The 16,670-nt window shown below is 37.3% G+C and overlaps 1 protein-coding gene across 2 annotated transcripts in view; it reads left to right on the top strand.

The window, feature by feature from the left end:
• LOC149228705 (coatomer subunit zeta-2-like) overlaps window positions 1–7,536 on the top strand; it is a 52,358-nt gene extending 44,822 nt beyond the window's left edge. The window contains exons 3-6 of one of the 2 annotated variants that reach the window (XM_089378331.1): window positions 5,981–6,128; window positions 6,329–6,406; window positions 6,952–7,039; window positions 7,187–7,536. In XM_089378331.1, coding sequence (XP_089234457.1) covers window positions 5,981–6,128; window positions 6,329–6,406; window positions 6,952–7,039; window positions 7,187–7,246 — 374 coding nt within the window. In that variant the 3' untranslated portion in view covers window positions 7,247–7,536. The remainder of the gene's footprint in view (window positions 1–5,980; window positions 6,129–6,328; window positions 6,407–6,951; window positions 7,040–7,186) is intronic. The other variant, XM_089378332.1, reaches the window with a different exon arrangement.
• Window positions 7,537–16,670: the final 9,134 nt, after the last annotated feature.

Raw genomic sequence — 16,670 nt, 5'->3', positions numbered from 1 at the left:
TAAAAGAAATGCCGGAAATCAAGGAAGAGGACAACCCTTCAAGAAGGCAAGAAACTCCAGGTATGAATCTAATGTTGTTAACAATAAGCAAGATGAATATTATCTACCAGCGACCCTCTCTACTACTGCTCCCTCGGATTCGTTGGGAAATTGGCTTATTGATAGTGGTGCCTCAAGGCACTTCACTAGTTACAAAGAAGCTCTCTCTAATCTGATAGAGAAGGAGACCAACCTGGAAATTGTTCTTGGGGACAACTCAAAATATCCCGTGAAAGGCGTAGGGAATGTCACTCTTCAATTGAATCAGGGAAATACAATTCATTTACAAGATGTATTATATGTACCTGATCTCAAAAAGAACTTGGTGTCCATTTCGGCAATGGAAGACAAAGGCTACAAGGTGGCCTTCTTTGATGGCAAGGTACGTGTATGGAAAAAGAACTTTAAAGATGCTTTCACTCTTGGGTTTCGAGTTGATTCATTATATCAGGTCGGAGGAAGTCCGCTGGGTGTCATGTCTTGTGACACATCTCTTTAGTCCGAACTATGGCATCGGAGGTTTGCTCACCTTCATTATAAAGCTCTACCCGATGCAAGACAAATGGTGACAGGGATGCCCGAGTTTCGAGTAGAGCAAGAAGGTGTATGTCTGGGATGTGCCGAAGGAAAGCTCAAAAGGGGACCATTCCCCTCAAGCGAAAGCAAGACCTCTGATACATTACAGTTGGTTCACTCAGACATATTCGATATGATGCCTGTGAACTCCTTGGGAGGATATTTATATTACCTCACTTTTACAGATGATTATTCACGCAAGACTTGGATATACTTCTTGAAAAAGAAGGATGAAGTGTTCTCTTGGTTTCGTCACTTCAAAGCCTTGATCGAGAATCAAACGGAAAAGAAGATCAAGATCTTAAGGACTGATAATGGGACTGAATATGAATCCAATGAGTTTCATGACTTTTGCAATGAGGCTGACATTAAGAGGGAGACTTCTACACCATATACTCCTGAGCAGAATGGTGTGGCAGAAAGGAAAAATCATGCGATTGTGGAAGCTGTCCGTGCTATGCTCCATGATCAAAGACTTCCAAAGTTTATATGGGCCGAAGCTGCAAATACCGCTTTATATGTACAAAATCGATGCCCTCATCAAGCATTGGGTTCCAAGACTCCCGAAGAGATGTTCACTGGTAAGAAACCTGACGTATCTCATTTTAGAATTTTTGGAAGTCTTGTATATTTTCATGTGCCGAAGGAGAAAAGGAATAAATTGGGTGCATGTGGAAAGAAAGGAATCTTCGTGGGCTATAGCGAGAATACTAAGGGCTATAGAATCTATGTGGCTGGTCAAAGGGAAGTCGAGATTAGCCATGATGTCACCTTTGACGAAGATATGGCTCTTAGGAATGTTGACAATCTTCCTACTCTAAGGGGATCTAAAGAAGCTGACACCAGGGAATCAAAGGAAAAGGAAGATGAGGCGATGCCCGATGTGGAAGAACCTATGGATCCTATTGATCCCCTTCTGCAAGAGCCCTCCTCTTCTAGGAAGAGGCCTTCATGGCTCAGGGGGACACTTGATGATGCTGAAGGGCATGTTGCACCCAGGGGAACCTTCTGGGAAAGCAAGAAGCTGACCAGGTGTCAGGGATACTTGACCATCATGAGCACGATCATCCAAAATGAGCGTTCGTCATTCACAGACGCTGTCAAGCATCAAGTATGGAAAGATGCTATGACTGAGGAATATGAGTCCATCATGAAAAACGATGTCTGGGATGTGGTCCCTAGACCCCAGGACAAAGCCGTTGTCACTTCAAAATGGCTTTACAAGATAAAGCATGCAGTTGATGGAAGTGCAGAAAAGTATAAGGCTCGTTTTGTCGCTCGTGGCTTCTCTCAGAAGGAAGGTATGGACTATGACGAGATATTTGCACCTGTTGCCCGATATACCACCATTCGCTCGATCATAGCCTTCGCTGCTTCGCAAGGATGGGACCTACATCAGATGGATGTCAAGACTGCGTTCTTGCATGGTTCGATCAAAGAGGAAGTCTATGTGGAGCAACCCGAAGGATTTGAGATTCATGATCGAGAATCTCATGTGTGCAGGTTGAAGAAGGCCCTCTATGGGCTCAAGCAAGCACCTCGAGCATGGTATGAAAGGATCGATAGCTACTTGATGAAGCTGGGATTCATTAGGAGTGACGCCGACCCTAACCTTTACTTTAAGGTTGAAGATGACAGTCCTCTCATACTGGTGTTGTACGTTGACGACCTCTTTTTAACAGGGGCAGACTCTCATTCACGAATGTAAGAGGGAGTTGGCTTCTGAGTTTGAGATGAAGGACCGAGGATTGATGCACTATTTCCTAGGACTAGAAGTCTGGCAGAAGTTAGATTTTCCTATCTCAAGGAAAATATGTGGTAAAGATATTGGAGAGATTCGGTATGGTGGACTGCAAGCCCGTAACTACCCCGATGGAGCTTGACTTCAAGAAGTCAAGCGATAGTGCTGTCGGACCTGTTTTACAAAATGCTACCAAGTATCTTCAACTCGTCGGAGCATTGATATTCTTGGTGAACTCCCGTCTGGATATATGCTTTGCAGTCTACACGTTGAGTCAACATATGGTTGAGCCTCACCACACACATTGGATTGGTGCCAAGAATTTGCTGAGATATCTTTGTGGCACAATCACTCATGGGTTGAGATACACTGTTGGGGATGTGAGACTACTTGGATATAGCGATGTTGATTGGGTAGGTAGTGTGGTGGACCGAAAGAGCACTTCCGGGTGCTGTTTCTCTTTGGGATCTGCCTCGATATCTTGGATGAGCAGGAAACAGAAGTCGGTGGCCTTGAGCACCGCCGAGGCAGAGTACATTGCTGCTAGTATGGCCTCTTGTGAGGCGGTCTGGTTGCGAAAGCTCTTCAGTGAACTATTTGGATTTACATTGGATACCATCGTGATCTTGTGTGACAACCTGAGCGGGATTCGTTTATCAGAGAACCCCGTATTTCATGATCGCTCCAAGCATATCGATATTAGGTACCTCTATATTCGGGATATGGTGCAGCGGGGAGCAATAAGGCTCCAACATATCGATACAGATGAACAAGTCGCTGACATTTTGACGAAGCCCCTGGGAAAGGTCAAATTCTTGACTTTCTGAGAACGACATGGTGTTGTTCAGAGACCCTCTTATGAGGGTCGAGTATGATGTATTGAGCTCTGGGAGCTCCAGGGGGTGCGGGGTACTTCTTGGAGCGACATGCAACCACAGGGCGACTCACCATCCCCTGGTGGTGCACTATGTGTAGGGTGAAACGTTCAACCTTCCCCTGTGATACCCCATGGCGACTGTGGAACAGGATGATTAGTTCTCCTATGGGCCAGGATGATTAGTTCTCCGTGGCAACTGTGGAACAGGATGATTAGTTCTCCTATGGGCCAGGATGATTAGTTCTCTGTGGCAACTGTGGAACATGATGATTAGTTCTCCTGTGGGCCAGGATGATTAGTTCTTCTGTGGTGACTGTTGGATAGGATGATTTGTTCTCCTGTGGATAGGATGATTAGTTCTCTTGCTGAGGCATCCTACCCATGCAGTCTGGGACTTATGGGAAGGACTTCTCATTTGATCAATGAGCAGGGAAATGGGGTTAGGGACCATAGTAGTACTACCGATGGGCACATCGTTATATCTACTGTACTCCCTATGCTAGGATGACCTCCATTGATCTGGGATCAATGATACTGGTCTGGGATCAGTGAGAGTGGTATGACACACTCTGAGACTGACTTCGGGTCAGTGGAGGATGATATGATACATCCTCGATCATTTCTTCTTCATAGTTCGAGCAGAGCAGAGTAGGGCCAAGCTATGCAGGGCAGTGCATTTGATGGTTGGGATAGTAGCGACGGTCAGACGGATTGCAGATGGAGTTCTCCCTAGTTGAGAGGGAGTGTTAAAATTGGCAACTAGGGCCAAAATCCATGTGGGTCACTTCATTTATGGCAGCTGATATTTTTCCTAGATTCCTCTTGTCGAGAGGTGTAGGATTGATCTAAAGATCATCCAATTCCGACAAGTATTTATGGAGATATGAATTTATTAATAATTACTTGACAAATTGTCAAGGTTTGCTAGCAGTTAAGTGTGTGGCACTCTTACCCAGCGTTGCATATAAATAGAGGAGAGGTTGAGTCATTATCTCAACTCATCTTACCTCTCATCTCTTCCATTGTCTCTTGGGTATACGAAGGAGAGAGGACGCAGCTAGGGCAGCGTGGAAAGAGAAGGACGCAGCTAGGGCAGCGTGGGAAAGAGGACGCAGCTAGGGCAGCATTGGAGGAGGACGCAGCTAGGGCAGCAAGGACGCAGGAAGGTGCAGCAAATGGTTTAGGCCTGCGTTGACCAGCACATTGCCTCCATTGACTGCGGCCTTGTGTGGGCAGCCTCTCCTAGGCTAGCCGAAGTGCTGAACAGGTCTGCGTTGACTGTTTAAGGGCACATTTATGACTGCGTTATCTGGTTAGGGCTGGCTGCAGTATGCTGTAGCATGCACTGCTGTTTTGACCATCTTACCTTGACTGTTTTGGGCTGCCACTACCTCTGTTGGAGACCGAGTTCTCCTAGGTTGTCTTGAAGACATTTTGGGAGCTGATTGATCACTTTTACTATTGCTGTCCAAGGGTTTCATTACTGTTGTTGTAAATCACTGATTAGTGATATTGTACTATCTCTCTCTGTGCTGAACTATTGAAGATAAAAGAAGATTTGATCAAAGGGTTTCCCCACATTGGGGTTTGTCCCTGGCTAGCCGCCACATCTTGTGTCTCTTGTCTTGTCTTGTTTTCTGTCAATCGTTTAATGTTCTATCTGCACTTTAGTTTATGTTGTGATTGCTAATCAGTGGCTAATAAAATGTAAAAGAAGTAAACTGCTCTAAGCATAGAACATACCATAATTTAATACTTTGAGCCCTATGGAATATCTTACCCTTGCCTATTGGCTGGAGGGCTGCTTTGTTACATGAAAAAAAACAAATATATTCTTGCAATAATTTGTCCACTTGGTTCCACCTTTCCTTCCTGTGGGCTCACCTTGTGGGCTTGGAAGTAATGATCTATGCAAGCCCTCATGGCATAAGCCATGTGGGCCTGCAAGGTATATGTTGTACTGGTCCACAATGCCTAAAAGCCCTGCATAACAAGAGCTGTCCAGCCCTAAAAGGATGATCAATCTTAAACATATAATGAATTGCATACATTGTGTATTCTATTGCCTCAATTAGTTGACACAAGTCCATACTAGTACGTGTGCGTGTGCATATTTATGTGTTTGTGAGAAATGTTTGTGTTGCCATGAGTGAATATGCCAAGCATTAGGGAATAGTCTAGCTCTAAGCTTATTTCTATTGTTGATTCTGTTAATTTTTCTTTCACAATTCTTGTTTGAAATTATTAAATATACAGTATACTTCTGAAGACTCAAGAGTACTAATATTTTGGGCTGGCTGCTGGGATGCAGCTAACTTAACTTGTATTCTTATAGTATTCTACGAGTTTTAAACCCATGCAAATACATTGATATAATAGAAAACTTTCATCAATTTTATTTTATTCTTGCATACTATTTTCATTATAATTTTGAATATAGCATTTATGACTGTTAAATTGATATTGATTATAAGTTTTCTGAACATTATTTTGAAATTGGTGGGAGTCAATTCCAAGACATAAATTTGGCATCTTACATTTTCTGACTTGTTCCATCATTGGGACGAAGACCTTTGCTACGATCTTATTTAAAGCTTCTAATTTTGTGCTTTGATAATGTATTAGATTAGAAGTGTGTTAAAATCTATATGCTTAGTGGAAGAATTGAAAATAAACATCTGATATTATTTTTGTAGATAATCTTTCCTAGGGTCCTTTAGTGATGCATGACATTTCCTATTTTGCAGCGGAAATTGGCATGTTCGATAGCTTTGTTGTCGTCTATAAGTTCATCTCTGATCTACATTTCTATGTCACTGGTGGTGATGATGAGAATGAGCTTATTTTGGCTACAGTTCTTCAAGGCTTCTTTGATGCGGTTGCGCTTCTTCTCAGGTTTGTCTCCAAAGGCTCCTACTGTTGGTTGCTTTATCTCGTATTGACTTTTGTTACCATTATTGCTTTGATAGTAGATACATATATCCACTCTCAAAACCATGTCAATGGTACACAATTTGTTTCTGTCTTTTCACCGTTGTTTATTTGAAATTATTTCTCAGTTTTTTGGCTGTACCACTGTTTGGCTAATTTTCCAGGAGCAATGTGGAGAAAAGAACAGCTCTTGAGAATTTAGATCTCATCCTTCTTTGTCTTGACGAGATTGTTGATGGGGGGTATGTCCTACCTCGATCTCTCCATTTAATTCTCCCTGATTTGTACAGTGGTGTTTCCCCCAGAAGATGTAAAGGATGTGTGCTTCACTAAACCATGGAATAAGTACAATAGTGACTAACAGATGACCAAGTAGATTATTATATAGTTTATGGAAGTGTCACTTTAAAAAGTTTGTTTTTATTGTGGGAATTTGGAATTAAGAGTAAGATACATCTGATTGCGGAGTCCAACAAACTCGGGGGCACAAGGAAGAAAGAATGATATGCTGATTCTTGATAGTTTTGTGGATTGTATGCTTTTTCAAAGGTCGTATTTCCTTGTTACAGCTCTGTTACTGACAACTGTACATGTTATTTAGTGGATGCTCGTATTTCGAAAATGGTTATGATGTCATTCAAGTTTATTAAACGACATTGAAGTTTTTAGTTATGCTTGGAAGAATACATTTGATATAACAGTATAATCCAGTGAAGTTCTCTAATATCACGTTCCTTATTATTTATTTTAACTTTATCATGTTTCTTATTATGTATTTAACTTTCAGAATCATTCTGGAGACTGAAGCAAGTGTAATTGCTGGAAAAGTGGTGACCCATGGCGCTGATGGTGGAGGCGCACCCCTATCTGAGCAGGTCCTTATGCTCCCTACCTTTCCTGATCGTTCTCACAAATATTTTATCATTATTGCCTTAACAAATTGCAATGCATTTACTTCTAAAAGATTTGTCAGCATTAGCTGTAATGCAATGGTCTAATTTCAAGTATATTTGGCCTTGCAGACTATATCTCAAGCACTTGCATCTGCACGGGAACATTTAGCAAGATCACTTCTAAAATAATCATTTGTTTAATCCTTCCTTGCATTTGAGTTTTGTCACCTTACTGGTGATCCTTGGCATGTGTGATGCTTGGTGGTTGTGGACATTGTTTGAATCTTATGCTCATTACTTTTCTAAATTGTAATTTTTCAGTGGAATTACCTGCCATTTTGTCTTCCATTCCAAGCTAATCCAAATTCACATAACTAGGTTGGTTTCTTGATGCAAGCAAGTCTCAAAAAGTCTGAATATGGGGGAAAAAAGGTTAAATAACACTGCACCAGAAAATTAAATTCTGTCTTTACTTTTCATGTTTTGTGTTTTTGCATAAATTTTGAAAAGTTCAGGAAGTAGGATATGGTAGTTTGTGTACCTCTTAAGGGTCACAGATTTATATAAGCTTGTTTGCATAAGCTGCTCTTGAAGGCATTTTTTTTATAGTATTTTCAAGGAGGCAATCTTGAGTTATGCTAACAGTAAGTGGCATTTAGTTTTGTTTAAAGCTTTATAAATGCAAATGTAATTTAATATGGGATTTCAATCATTAATGCAGACCTGTGCATATATCGTAGCAGTGTTTGGCTAATCATTGCTTCAATGTTTGACTAACATTTTGGGCTCCATGGAAATTCCGGTGAGATCCCAATTTAACTAATGGTACTTGAATTTAGATAGTTATTGACTATTGGAAGTTGCCCTTCAACAAATAGAAACAGTATGCTCAGTTTGCTCTATGTTGACTCATGTTTGCAATAGCTGCATAGAGATATATTTGCGCCATGAGAAACTTTTTACTTTGCCTCAACTCAAAGGTCAAACACAGGATTAGCTAATGCAAGACTTGTCTGTTTGGATGAAGGGCAATTATGCACAACGTGTTTTTTTATTTATATGGAAAATTTTGCAACTAGCTATTTGATTCTGATTAACTCCAACGATTTACTGTATTTTCAAAATATTCGTGACAAACATGAACTTCCTTTAAGACATCACTAACATGGCTTGATCTGATATGTCGGTTCATTATTTGTGAGCACTGTTTTAGTTAGGTTACTAAATTTATATCTGGGGGGTTGTTTTTCATTCCCACGCTGTCAAAATAATTAGTGTTTTTAAATACACCGTTTTGCTCATGTTATTGAACTTTGGGCATTTGAGATCTTTGTAAATGTCATGAATTTTTCTGTACTTCATTCTGAATGCATCTTTCCATAATTATGTCATCGCACTAGTAGACAATGCAGCTTTATCTTACCACCTTAGGTTTTGTGGTTATGACTAACTGTTTGCAGCTTAGGTTGTCAACTACACAACATGGGCTGACCACAACTACACAACTACGAAGTGAGAACCTACTATACATAAGTTGTAATTACTTGTTGAGTGGCCACTTCATATTTTATATAGACTACCAAACTCTCAAATCTGGGAAGACACATTTGTGATGGCTTCTACTATTCCTGGAATTCAACTTGAGTAGTGGTGAAGCCTAAATAGTAAATATCACAATGTGGGCCAAGATCATCTATCACATATATAGTCGGCGGAATCCAAAGGATTAGTAGACAAGGCTTGATGTAGATTTTAGAAGTGTTGGTGGTACAAATTATATTCCACAAAAGCAGTGTTTCTTGCCATAGGGGATACACTGCAATAATACACATTGGTGCAAAAGAAACCATTGGTCGCCAGTTCAACAGACTAGTAGCTAATTGTAGGACAATTGTATAAGTTCTCATTAGATGGCATCATCTGATATTTCATTCTAAACCATATGTGTCTTTTCATCCTTTGCAAATGCTATAACTGTTGAAGATTGTAATTAGGTTCGGTCTTCAAAATTGTACTTAAGTCATAATGAAATATATTTATCAAAAGAAAGCAAAAATAATTTTTTATTAGTTAAATTGACTTGTTAAAGCATGGGTTTCATGTTTGGGTCAATTGTCATAGGTCAAAAGAACTCCTCCATCAAGTCACCTTGCAAGGCCGACTTTCAAACTCATCCTCCAAAGGTCAGTGTCATAAACAAGTTCATGTCGGCTTATTTTACTATGTGAAACCACTATATATAGGCGTGAAAACTTCATTGAATTCATAGAGATACAACTTTGCAGAAATTTCAGAGACGTAAGTTCGGATATTTCAGAGATATGAGTTTGGTAATTTCAGTGATACTAGTTCGAAAATTTCAGAGAAAAGGTTTGGTGCATCTCAGTGGAAGGAAGTCAGATGAGGATATTATATATAGGTCGTAACTACTAAAGTTGACACATAATTGAAGTTTGGAATCATTATTGAGTTATCATCACAGAGTCGAAGATTGTTGCTACTTCTACAGGACCGAAGGCAGGGATATCTTTACAGGACCGAGACATGTCTTTGTTCCAAGACTGTGTTATCATATGTACGCTACCTTTATCGGACTAAAGCATGAAGCCTCTCACAGGGCTATGTCACATGGAGGATCGAAGCATGATTGAGGCATAACACTAAAGATTGTCAAGGGTTATCGTATTGATGCAAGAAAGATGTATTGGGTATATACTAAAGAACGAAATAATACACACAGGACTCAAAATTGATGGATGGAAGAAGTCTTTGGTCTAGGTTGTGAGGGTCTTGGTCATCTCAATTGTGTTTTTGAATATATTGAAGGAAGAATTCTTATTGGGTTTTCCCCTACGTAGGGGTTTTCCCTGGGCTGCATGCCTACATCTTGTGTCCTCCTTTGTTTATTGTATGGCATTAGTCTTGATGATAAGAACAAGATAAATTGCAAGAAGAAAAACTAATAATGAAACATCACAAGATAATGTCATAATAAGAGAAATCAATTAATTTGCCACCCCATTGGATTTCTCAACATGGTTTCAGAGCTATGGTGAAAGATGGTTGAAGATCACCTTGTTGGCAAGAAGGAAATGCAGTGTTTGAAGAAAAGGAAGAATATGATCTGAAATTTTTGAAGTGTAAGGAAGGCTTTGAGTTAGGGCAAGTATATGAATATGTGTCTAAGGCCAACAAAGCTCTAAACTATTTTGTGCAAGTCAAATAATCAAAGACAAAAGTTCCTAATGATAACCAAGAACTGTAGGACCCTTTTAGGACAATGAAGGCTACGACAACACTCAAGTAAGGGGTAGTGATGCTGTTTAAAGGATTAGCGAAGGGCTTTGATGAGTGATCTCTTCCAACGTCTAAGAACTGTAGGCCTATATCCAAATTAACACAGGCAAAAATCCGAATGAAAGAGATTGATCCTTGTAACAAAAAAGGACAGTCATCCTAGGAACATGCTGAACAGTATCCGATCCTTACAACAAGTCTAATAGATTATCAAATCAAATGTATGTAGAAGGTACGCATATTTATTTTTATGAGCTTCTAGATTTTCAAATCTTTGAAAATCTAAGATAAATAATGTAATCCCTGTATAAGGTCTATACTAGGATTCCATCCTCTATTGTTGTATAGAAAATCTAGATTAAAAATAAAATAAAATCATGTTCTTGGTAGCATATGTTTTGCTTGAAAGTATTTATTACAGGTATAAAAGATCATTGCTTAATACAAAGAGAACACTTCAAGGAATCCTTACAAGGTTGTTGAGGAACATCTCTAGGTATGTCTTAAGACTATACACTTTATGAAATTATCTTAATATAAAATATATGTTCATCATCTTTTAAAATTTGCATTACAATACTAACATCATTCTTATTTGGGTGATTAATCATTATATAAATCTACCCTCTTTATATCTTTGATCATTCTTGTGGAACCCTAAAAAGGTTCTTTGTAAAACCCTAACTTAAGGGTATGTCAATGATAATGTGTGAAACCCTAGCCTACTTAGGGTTATTGGTAAAGTCTAAGAAAATGTTATTCTTGATGTTTGAAGTTTTTGATGATGTCATGTTTGGGGTTTTGGTATGGTCATGAAAACCCTAATCTTTTAGGGTTGAATGGTGATGTCTGAAATCCCAAACCTGTGAAGTTTTGGTAAATTTGGTTTTTGCTATGTTATGTATTGAAACCCTAGATCTTTAGGGTTTGGTAGGGTTTATAAGCAAGACCCTTATTTTAGATAATGTCCTAGGAATGAATCCCTAGGTATATGTTTGTCCATCTGATCAAGTTTGATATATTGATATTTGTGTCATTAGGTTTGGCTGATATATGTTATGCTTATGCATGATGACAAAATCCTAGATATGTATATGTGTTGACCTAATTGTTGATGGTCATAAGTCTTAGGGTTTGGAACTAAGCCCTAGTTGAATTTTGATTCTCTAGGATGATAATGTTTGTGAATTCTAGGGTTTTGTAAATAAACCTTAGTAGAAGTTCAATTCTCTAATATATGATGATAGTGTGATAATATGAGATTTATGAAAGATTGTTGAAATTTGAAATTAAGCTGTGATTGGTTTTGATTGTTGAAAGCTTAGTGTCTCATGTATGGAATCTAGGGTTGTGCGTTAAATCCTAATAGAAAGTCTAACACGTGAATTCTGAAAGTTGTTAGATGCATTGTTGAATTGCACTTGTTTGAATTGTTTCTAGGGTTTGCAATATGAAAAGTTTGTCATATCTTTGAAGGAAATATTGAAGCTCTAGATATTTTGAGACTGATATCTTGCATGAGTTACTTTAACTGATGTGGTCTAGGGTTTGTAATAAAACCTGAACAAGTTGAAGTATAGAAGTATGCGTCTCTTGTTGATTATGAACATAAATATGTTTAAGTATTTGATGGCTAAAGTCTAATGCTTCCATTATTGAATGGTTCTGATATAGTTATCTTCATGCTTCTATATATGTTTTTGGTTGTACTTGCTGTCTAAGTTGTGCAGGGACATAAATCTTCAAAATATTGAAGATATTAGTAAGCAAAGTGGACTTGATTGACAAACATGATAAATCAAGTTATATGAACAAGACGACTATGAGAAGAAGGATGGAAGCCATGAAAAATTCTCTGATGGTATAGGAAGAAGTTGATCTCCAGAGTTAAGGAGGAGTTTGGATAAAAGAAAAGGAGTATATCTCCCGATTTGGGAGGGAGAGCATATTATAGTCATGATGGATACATTGAAGAAGAAATGAAGAATGCATATCGAGGTGCTGTCGAAAGAAGGAAAGATGGATTTGGTTGCTACATGTGAAGTAGGAAAGGAGGCTGAATGATTGAGGAAACCTTTGTCAAGAATTTGGGAAGACTCGAAGTCCTCCTGTGATGAATTATGAGGGAACATCAAGAAGTTGGAAGGCCCTAAAGGTTTGTGTTTACTCATGAGTAGTTGAAATGTTGTTACTAATTGGGGTTGTCATTGTTCAGGTATATCTCTCGAATTTTTTGAAAAGGCATGCTTAATGTTAGAGAGATTTGATGTGTTGAGGCTTTTAGGGTCCTATAAAGTATAGTGATCAATTGATGATTATTTGGTTATTTATTTTGGGAATCTGCTGATAAAATTTAGCCTACAAATACACTAGGGCTTATAGTCTAAGTTGTCTTTGTACAAAGGTCCTAGGAGGTCATCATTGAGATGTCATGAGTCAGCTGTCAGAATCCACCCTTTCCATTGCTAAAAGATGAAATGTCCTTAAAGTTATTTTTAATAGTTTTGATTTTAAATGAGTTTTAATTTTACAAAATATATATGTATTTTGTAAAATTATTTATTTGAAATATTAAACTTAAATCTAAAATAACTTAGAAAACCCAAACTCTAAACTATGGAACCATATTTGCCTTCATGTGTCAAGTCACAAGTCAAATCCATAAAGTCAAAGTAAATTGTGTCCCCACCTGTCACTTAACTATTAAATCACCTTATTCTTTCATGGCTCGAGATATGTGCAAAATAAACCAATGGTTATTAATACTTAACTATTAAATCACCTTATTCTTTCGTGGCTCGAGATATGTGCAAAATAAATCAATGGTTATTGATGGATTTTGGGGCCCTGCCTTTTCAACATTTAACTAGGGGGTTTCGAAAAAGCAGTTTTTGGTGGATTTAAGGGCGCTTGCCTTTTCGACATTTAACTAGGGGGGTTCCGAAAAAGCAATTTCACATTTACTGCTTTTTACAATCACCCTCTTGCTTATCTCAAACTTCCCCCTTCTTAAACCATTTACTACCCCACTGCGAAAACCATTTATTGTATTGATTTGAATCTTATGATGTATGGTGAGAACGTCAATGATTCTGTTTGATTAATCAAATCTCTCTAGGGTTGGAGCTTGGATTCCTCTAAAGCTTGGGTGATATATTTATAAAATAACTTTACAGATGTCAGGCTAAGTAAGAATCAGACTGAGGTGAACAAGACCGAGGTAAAAAGGAGACTTACAGGTGTGAAATAAGGTTACAAGTGAAAGTAAAAAGAGGCTCAAATTATTTTGAGATTGAAAATAATTTTAATTATTTTTAAAATCAAAACCATGGGAGCAAAACCAACAAAAGTTTTACTTTGAAAATCCATGAGAAGGAAAAAGATCCATGAGAAGGAAAAAGAAGGCATGTAATGGATGGATCTACGGGATGCAATTATTTGAGGAGGAGATATTTTGAGGATTTCATTTAGTAAATTCAAGCAATTATTTGAGGAGGAGATATTTTGAGGATTTCATTTAGTAAATTCAAGAAAATAGAGAAATATGAAATTCATTTATGGAATATTTGAAAAATATTTCCTTCCAAAATATTTTATGACATTGGTGAAGCATTGTCAAAGAGTGACATAAAATCATTAGTAAATTTAATCAATTGACGGATTTTTAAGAACAACTTCACAAACCCCAGATTTTAAGGCACAAAATTATCAGTTGAAAGACAAATGGCAGAAAATCAACAGCTCTATATTTCAAGGGCATGAAGATATCAACAGCAAAGCAACAACCTTTTCAGTCCAAGTCATCACCAGAATTCTCGAAATCAGTGCCAGAGAGATTCAACAGTTTAATTCTCCTATATTCTTTTACTATTTTTGTAAACAAATTTTTAAGATATTTTGTAGAAACATCTTGATATTTAAAATCAAGATATTTTGATGAAAATTGTATAAATACTTCATATATTGAAGTACAAAGGGTTGGAACTCGTGTGAAGAAAGCAAATCTTTGATGTAAATATGTACATTTAATGAAGTGATCATTTCCATTAATACATAAATTTTGTTCCAAGATTCTTGTGTCAGGCAATTGGTGAAGTTTCATCTCTTGTAAAATTGTTATTTTTCCAGTTTTCCATATGTTTTTTCTGTCTCTATTGTTTAAAGAAGATTAAGGGCTGAATTTGTTTAAATACACTCTGCTATGGCTTATAAACAATATTTATGTTTTCACTCTAATATTAAGTATAGAATTCATCATAGCATGCTCTATATTTAATTGAATCTAAATCTTTTCATCCCATTCACCCCACAAATGCTCTAAAGATCCAAAAGTCTGCCTACCTTGCCCTGTTACATCTGTTCTGACATTTTTGTATTTGATCACCCTAAGACTTATGACTCCATTGCCCAATGGACTTTCCTTGCAGTTTCAACCAAATCGTTGAAAAAACCAAACTCAAAACTCAAACGATCGATCGATCAGAGCATGAGCAAAAGTACTCTTTCAGAGTGTGCCACCCATAGATCGAATTGAACAAAGTTTAGCGATATTCTAGAAAATTAGAAGTCATAACTATGAAAGCATCAAAATGTCAATCAATGGGTAGGTATTAGTGTAAATGAACCAATTTCATTGGATGAGGTCATGATATGATTTTGTAAGTCATGGTTAGTGATGATCATAATCTCCAATTAAATACAATCCAATCCAATCACAAAGTTTTGGAAATGATGAAAACACCCAAAATCCATTGTTATGAGCTCTCATGGTTGTGATACTATTGGAATAAATACTTATCTAGGTGGTTGATGGAATTAGGTTTGAGAGGAGTGCCTCCAGGAATAGGAAAAAAGGTGGTGCATGGTCATTTGGGTTCCTCTATCTATGCTTTGGAAATAATCCTTTTAGGAGGGTCTCTTTGTGGTCTAAATTCCCCTCAAATTGTTAGCCTCTTCTCTTCCCCTTTGAAGCTAATTATAGCAATATAGAGTAGTTGGTAATAGCCTTGAACCAACCAAGACTAAGTCTTGTGGGAAAAGAAAGACTAATCCTCTTTATTTTAATTGCTTCAAACAACAATGCTTTCTCACAAGGGCTCAAAAGGAAGCTTGCAAAGCTGAAGTCTGTTACCACTCCATGTTTCCTCTAACAACTAAGAAGGATATGAACATTCTCAGGGTTCAGTTTACTAGAAAAGAAATAAGGTACCCTGAGACCTAATAGAAGATTATTTAGAGGTTGGGTGGAGGACCTAGGGTTCTCTAGAACACATGACACTAAGTTCTTCAAAGCAAAAGAGATTTTCTATTTTAACTAAATCCTCCATTGCTTAGGTCGTAGAGGAAAGGGGAACCCAACAAGAAATTCTACATAAAATGGGAAAATTTTGGACAAAAGATTCAAATGACTCGGAAAAGTTGTCTGAGTAAAGTTCAAAGCGTTGTTCAAATAAGGAAAGACAAATGAGACTAGGAAAGAGAAAACGAAGCATTCAAACACAAGAGGAACTCTTTCAAACTGAATAGTTATTTAGGAGAACATGGAATAGAAAAGACAACTTGCAACAAGAGGTGCTATGAATATCCAACCTCTAAACCTTGTCTGACTAACTTACTTTGCTCTTTGGCTGATTTTTCTCCCAAGACGTTTTTAAGTTCTTTAATTTCTAGACAATCCATGTCCTTTATAAAATATTGCATAGACAAATATATAACAGTTGGATAGTTATCATGGAATTTAATGAACTTGAAAAACAAACTGATGCCATGCTTTTGGACACGTTGTAGTCTGGTTTTTCTTAATGGCAGACAAGAGGATTTATAATTGTAAACCCTTTTATATAGTAAATATATACTTTACCTCAGACAATAAAACAAAAAAATGAAATAAAGTTAATTTCGCTGCATGTACAAAGATATTTTTGATGTAATGTAATTCAAAAAAATTTCAAATTCTAAAAGTTTGAAATAATGCTCATTTCAAATTTCCATTATAAATGTGGAGTCAACATATGGAAAACACATTTGTATATAATAAATTGTTGAAATATACATGTAGTGGAGATAAAAAACACACTAAAACCATAATGTAGCTCCATTGATTAACTGGAAATTGAAAACTGAAAAAGTTGTCACTTTTATCTTTAGTGAATGAAAAATGTACATTCACATTAAGAATGCCCTTATGCATGATTCACTTGGAATACATTCAAAAAATATGACACTCAACTAGAAAAAAAATGGTTGGCTTACCATTAAAATTCCTTGAAGACAAATTAAATGGTGGTTGTGATGTGCTAGAACACATTTTCAGAAT

This window comes from Pinus tabuliformis, chromosome J (assembly GCF_031772625.1).
Source record: "Pinus tabuliformis cultivar Carrire ecotype Pingquan chromosome J, CPIR1, whole genome shotgun sequence".
NCBI lineage: Eukaryota > Viridiplantae > Streptophyta > Pinopsida > Pinales > Pinaceae > Pinus > Pinus tabuliformis.
The sequence above is the reverse complement of the archived record's forward strand: the minus strand, read 5'-3'. Positions and strand labels throughout refer to the sequence as shown.